Below are 7225 nucleotides of genomic sequence, written 5' to 3' on the forward strand. Positions count from 1 at the left end.
AAAACAAACTGAGCATTAACACACCAAGGGCATGGACATTGTTGTGTGTGTGTCTGAAAGTGGACCATTAGCAGAGGCAGCATAAGTAACTTTCAGACTCATTAATTAATTCAGGACCCTGTCTATCAAAGACAATTCTTAAAAATCCAAATAACTTCACAGATCTTCATTGTAAAGGGTTTAAACAATGTTTCCCATGCTTGTTCATTGAACCATAAAAAATTCATGAACATGCACCTATGGAACGGTCATTAAGACACTAAAAGCTTACAGACGGTAGGCAATTGAGGTGACAGTTATGAAAACTTAGGACACTAAAGAGGCCTTTCTCTGACTCTGAAAAACACCAAAAGAAAGATGCCCAGGGTCCCTGCTCATCTATGTGAACGTGCCTTAGGCATTTTTTATTTACTTATTTTTTTTATTTCAGCTTTATTTAACCAGGTAGGCTAGTTGAAAACAAGTTCTCATTTACAAATGCGACCTGGTCAAGATAAAGCAAAGCAGTTCGACACATACAAAAACACAGAGTTACACATAGAATAAACAAACATGCAATCAATAATACAGTAGAAACATCTATATACAGCATGTGCAAATAAGGTAGGATAAGGGAGGTAAGGCAATAAATAGGCCATGGTGGTGAAGTAATTACAAAATAGCAATTAAACACTGAAATAGTAGGATGTGCAGAAAATTAATGTGCAAGTTGAGATACTGGGGTGCAAAGGAGCAAGATAAATAAATAAAGCAGCATGGGGATGAGGTAGATTGGATGGGCTATTTACAGATGAGCTATGTACATATTAAAAAATTCCTTATCCCAGACTGCTGTTCCCACATGCTTCAAGAGGGCCACCATTGTTCCTGTTCCCAAGAAAGCTAAGGTAACTGAGCTAAACGACTACCGCCCCTTAGCACTCACTTCCGTCATCATGAAGTGCTTTGAGAGACTAGTCAAGGACCATATCACCTCCACCCTACCTGACACCCTAGACCCACTCCCATTTGCTTACTGCCTCAATAGGTCAACAGACGACGTAATCGCAACCACACTGCACACTGCCCTAACCCATCAGGACAAGAGGAATACCTATGTGAGAATGCTGTTCATCGACTACAGCTCAGCATTTAACACCATAGTACCCTCCAAACTCGTCATCAAGATTGAGACCCTGGGTCTCGACCCCGCCTTGTGCAACTGCGTACTGGATTTCCTGACAGGCCGCCCCCAGGTGGTGAGGGTAGGTAACAACATCTCCACCCCGCTGATCCTCAACACGGGGGCCCCACAAGGGTGCGTTCTGAGCCCTCTCCTGTACTCCCTGTTCACCCACGACTGCGTGGCCATGCAAGCCTCCAACTCAATCATCAAGTTTGCGGACAACACTACAGTGCCACCAACAACGAGACGGCCTACAGGGAGGAGGTGAGGGCCCTCGGAGTGTGGTGTCAGGAAAATAACTTCACACTCAAAGTCAACAAAACAAAGGAGATGATCGTGGACTTCAGAAAACACGAGCACCCCCCTATCCACATCGACAGGACAGTAGTGGAGAGGGTAGTAAGTTTTAAGTTCCTCGGCGTACACATCACGGACAAACTGAATTGGTCCACCCAAACAGACAACATTGTGAAGAAGGCGCAGCAGCGCCTCTTCAACCTCAGGAGGCTGAAGAAATTTGGCTTGTCACCAAAAGCACTCACGAACTTCTACAGATGCACAATCGAGAGCATCCTGCCGGGCTGTATCACCGCCTGGTACGGCAACTGCTCCGCCCACAACCGTAAGGCTCTCCAGAGGGTAGTGAGGTCTGCACAACGCATCACCGAGAGCAAACTACCTGCCCTCCAGGACACCTACACCACCCAATGTCACAGGAAGGCCATAAAGATCATCAAGGACAACAACCACCCGAGCCACTGCCTGTTCACCCCGCTATCATCCAGAAGGCGAGGTCAGTACAGGTGCATCAAGGCAGGGACCGAGAGACTGAACAACAGCTTCTATCTCAAGGCCATCAGACTGTTAAACAGCCACCACTAACATTGAGTGGCTGCTGCCAAAATACTGACTCAACTCCAGCTCACTTTAATAATGGAAATTGATGTAAAAAACAATGCCACTTAAAATAATGTTTACATACCCTACATTACTCATCTCATATGTGTATGTATATACTGTACTCTATATCATCTACAGCATCTTGCCATCTTTATGTAATAGATGTATCACTAGCCACTTTAAACTATGCCACTTTTATGTTTACATACCCTACATTACTCATCTCATATGTATATACTGTACTCGATACCATCTAATGCATCTTGTCTATGCCATTCTGTACCATCACTCATTCATATATCTTTATGTACATATTCTTTATCCCTTTACACTTGTGTGTATAAGGTCATAGTTGTGGGATTGTTAGGTTAGATTACTTGTTGGTTATTACTGCATTGTCGGAACTAGAAGCATAAGCATTTCGCTACACTCGCATTAACATCTGCTAACCATGTGTATGTGACAAATACAATTTGATTTGATTTGATTTGATACAGGTGCAGTGATCTGTGAGCTGCTCTGACAGCTGGTGCTTAAAGCTAGTGAGGGAGATACGTGTTTCCAGCTTCAGAGATTTTTGCAGTTTGTTCCAGTCATTGGCAGCAGAGAACTGGAAGGAGAGGCGGCCAAAGTAAGAATTTGCGTGTGCTACGGGTGGGTGCTGCTATGGTGACCAATGAGCTGAGATAAGGCGGGGCTTTACCCAGCAGAGACTTGTAGATGACCTGGAGCCAGTGGGTTTGGCGACGAGTATGAAGTGAGGGCCAGCCATCGAGATCATACAGGTCACAGTGGTGGGTAGTATATGGGACGTTGGTGACAAAACAGATGGCACTGTGATAGACTGCATCCAGTTTGTTGAGTAGAGTGTTGGAGGCTATTTTGTAAATTATATCGCCGAAGTCGAGGATCAGTAGGAAGATCAGTTTTACGATGGTATGTTTGGCAGCATGAGGGAAGTATGCTTTGTTGCAAAACAGGAAACCGATTCTAGATTTTCTTTTGGATTGGAGATGTTTAAAACCTCTTGCTCCTACCTGGCACGCAGGCGTCCCATCTAGCGATGGTCCTTCTGTAGCTCAGTTGGTAGAGCATGGCGCTTGTAACGCCAGGGTAGTGAGTTCGATTCCCGCGACCACCCATACGTAGAATGTATGCACACATGACTGTAAGTCGCTTTGGATAAGAGCGTCTGCTAAATGGCATATATTATTATTATATTATTATTATTATTATATTATTATTATTATTATTATTATATTATTATTATTGTTATTATGATTATTATTATTATATTATTATTATTATATTATATATTATTATTATTATATTATTATTATATTATTATTATTGTTATTGTTATTATATTATATTATTGTTATTATTATTATTATTATTATTATTATTATTATATTATTATATTATATTATTATTATTATTATTATTATATTATTATTATTATTATTATTATATATATTAGAGATCTGGAAATGCAAATGCGCTACGCTAAATGCTAATAGTATTAGTTAAAACTCAAACGTTCATTAAAATACACATGCAGGATATTGAATTAAAGCTACACTCGTTGTGAATCCAGGCAACAAGTCAGATTTTTAAAATGCTTTTCGGCGAAAGCATGAGAAGCTATTATCTGATAGCATGTAACACCACAAAAGACCCGCAGGGAACGTAAACAAAATAATTAGCATAGTCGGCGGTACACAAACCGCACAATAAAATATAAAACATTTATTACCTTTGACCATCTTCTTTGTTGGCAGTCCTAGATGTCCCATAATCACTATTGGGTCTTTTTTTTTATTAAATCGGTCCATATATAGCCTAGATATCGATCTATGAAGACTGTGTGATAAACGAAAAAATAGCGTTTCATAACGTAACGTCATTTTTTAAATTAAAAAAGTCGACGATAAACTTTCACAAAACACTTCGAAATACTTTTGTAATGCAACTATAGGTATTAGTACACGTTAATAAGCGATAAAATTCATCAGGAGGCGATGTAAATTCTATAGGTGTCCGTCTGGAAAAAATGTCAGGAGAAATCTCAACCAAAACATCCGGTCGGAGACCGGAGGGAATCGGTTCCCTTGATTCGGTTTGACCAAGAATCAAAGCCGAAGCAAATGACAAGACTCTAGACATCGTGTGGAAGCTGTAGGTACTGCAACCTCGGCCTCATTTAATTCGATTCACCTTTAACAATTGCTGGACGTGGCGCATGGATATTTATTTCCATTTTCAGTGATCAGATTTTCCTGCACTTTTCGATGAAACGCACATTCTGTATAGTCACAGCAGTTATTTAACCAGTTTTATAAACGTCTGAGTGTTTTCTATCCACACATACTAATCATATGCATATACTATATTCCTGGCATGAGCATCAGGGCGCTGAAATGTTGCGCGATTTTTAACAGAATATTCGAAAAAGTAGGGGGTAGGAGTAACAGGTTAATGTGAGTCTGGAAGGAGAGTTTACAGTCTAACCAGAAGCCTAGGGTAGTGATGCTAGACGGGCGTGCAGCGATCGGTTGAAGAGCATGCATTTAGTTTTAATTGGATTTAAGAGCAGTTGGAGGCCACGGAAGGAGAGTTGTATGGCATTGAAGCTCATCTGGAGGTCAGTTAACACTGTGTCCAAAGAAGGGCTAGAGGTATACAGAATGTTGTCGTCTGCGTAGAGGTGGATCAAAGAATCAACAGCAGCGAGAGAAACATCATTGATGTATACAGAGAAGAAAGTCGGCTCGAGAATTAAACCCTGTGGCACCTCCATATAGACTGCCAGAGGTCCGGACAACAGGCCCTCCGATTTGATATACTGAACTCTATTGGAAAAGTAGTTGGTGAACCAAGTGAGGCAATCATTTGAGAAACCAAGGCTGTTGAGTCTGCCAATAAGAATGTTGTGATTGACAGAGTCGAATGCCTTAACCAGGTCGATGAATACGGCTGCACAGTAATGTCTCTTATCGATGGCAGTTATGATGTCGTTTAGGACCTTGAGCGTGGCTGAGGTGCACCCATGACCAGCTCTGAAACTAGATTGCATAGCGGAGAAGGTGCAGTGAGATTCAAAATGGTCTGTAATCTGTTTGCTAACTTGACTTTCATGTTGCAAGGAGGCATGAGGACTGCAGATGTGGCCATGGCAATAAATTGCAATGTCCGTACTGTGAGACGCCTAAGACAGCGCTACAGGGAGACAGGGCAGACAGCTGATCATCCTCGCAGTGGCAGACCACGTGTAACAACACCTGCACAGGATCGATACATCCAAACATCACACCTGCGGGACAGGTACAGGATGGCAACAACGACTGCCCGAGTTACACCAGGAACGCACAATCCCTCCATCAGTGCTCAGACTGTCCGCAATAGGTTGAGAGAAGCTGGACTGAGGGCTTGTAGGCCTGTTGTAAGGCAGGTCCTCACCAGACATCACCAGCAACAACGTTGCCTATGGGCACAAACCCACCGTCGCTGGACCAGACAGGACTGGCAAAAAGTGCTCTTCACTGACAAGTCGCGGTTTTGTCTCACTAGGGGTGATGGTCGGATTCGCGTTTATCGTCGAAAGAATGAGCATTACACCGAGGCCTGTACTCTGGAGCGGGATTGATTTGGAGGTGGACCATCATGGTCTGGGGCGGTGTGTCACAGCTTCATTGGACTGAGCTTGTGGTCATTGCAGGCAATCTCAACGCGTTACATGGATGACATCCTCCTCCCTCATGTGGTACCCTTCCTGCAGGCTCATCCTGACATCCTCCTCCCTCATGTGGTACCCTTCCTGCAGGCTCATCCTGAATATCCTCCTCCCTCAGGTGGTACCCTTCCTGCAGGCTCATCCTGACATCCTCCTCCCTCATGTGGTACCCTTCCTGCAGGCTCATCCTGACAGCCTCCTCCCTCATGTGGTACCCTTCCTGCAGGCTCATCCTGACATCCTCCTCCCTCATGTGGTACTCTTCCTGCAGGCTCATCCTGACATCCTCCTCCCTCATGTGGTACCCTTCCTGCAGACTCATCCTGACATGAGCCTCCAGCATGACAATGCCACCAGCCATACTGCTCATTCTGTGCGTGATTTCCTGCAAGACATGACTGTCAGTGTTCTGCCATGGCCAGCGAAGAGCACGGACCTCAATCCCATTGAGCATGTATGGGACCTGTTCGATTGGAGGGTGAGGGCTAGGGCCATTCCCCTTAGAAACGTCTGGGAACTTGCAGGTGCCTTGGTGTAAGACTTGGGTAACATCTCACAAGAACTGACAAATATTGTGCAGGCCATGAGGAGGAGATGCACTGCTATACTTAATGCAGCTGGTGGCCACACCAGATACAGACTGTTACTTTTGATTTTGATCCCCCCTTTGTTCAGGGACACATTATTCCATTTCTATTTGTCAAATGTCTGTGGAACTTGTTCTGTTTATGTCTCAGGTGTTGAATCTTGTTATGCTCATACAAATATTTACACATATTACGTTTTTTGAAAATAAACGCAGTTGACAGTGAGAGGACATTTCTTTTTTTGCTGAGTTAGCATGATGTGCTTTTACACATTGAGCAGTCAGTGTAGCATGTTAGTATGATGTAGTTTTACACATTGAGCAGTCAGTTAGTGTAGCATGTTAGCATGTTAACATGATGAGCATTTACACATTGAGCAGTCAGCGTAGCATGTTAGCATGTTAGCATGATGTGTTTTAACACATTGAGAAGTCAGCGTAGCATGTTAGCATGTTAGCAACTGGGTGGGACATTAGCAGCATATTGAATCTGAGTGGAGATTCACCTGGCTGCAGGGAAGGTCATAAGGTCACACTGCTGATCCGTTAAACACAGATGTACTGCCGGGGGAAACAATGAGGAGATAGGGGAGACGGGAGACTCATGGGGGAGACATACCTTTCTGTCGGGCCAGTTGTATTTGGCGAACACAGAGTCATAAGTATCAACTGCCCCATCGGTCACCAACATGATGGCCTGACTACACACACTGCCTCGACCTGTCTGGTTAAACTAAAAGGAGAGAGATGGAAAGAGAAACAGAGGGAGGGAAAGGGATGGGGGTGATAGAGAGAGAAGGAGAGAGATTATTAGTGCAAATGTAGAGAGGACGGACGGAGA

The 7225-nt window shown here is 43.6% G+C and overlaps 1 protein-coding gene across 1 annotated transcript in view; it reads right to left on the reverse strand.

Moving 5' to 3' along the window:
• The window catches only part of cacna2d3a (calcium channel, voltage-dependent, alpha 2/delta subunit 3a), a 442979-nt gene that overhangs the window by 151436 nt on the left and 284318 nt on the right, over positions 1-7225 (reverse strand). The window contains exon 11 of the mRNA XM_046364965.1: positions 7004-7117. Coding sequence (XP_046220921.1) covers positions 7004-7117 — 114 coding nt within the window. The remainder of the gene's footprint in view (positions 1-7003; positions 7118-7225) is intronic.

The sequence above is a fragment of the Oncorhynchus gorbuscha genome, linkage group LG10, assembly GCF_021184085.1.
Source record: "Oncorhynchus gorbuscha isolate QuinsamMale2020 ecotype Even-year linkage group LG10, OgorEven_v1.0, whole genome shotgun sequence".
Classification (NCBI taxonomy): domain Eukaryota; kingdom Metazoa; phylum Chordata; class Actinopteri; order Salmoniformes; family Salmonidae; genus Oncorhynchus; species Oncorhynchus gorbuscha.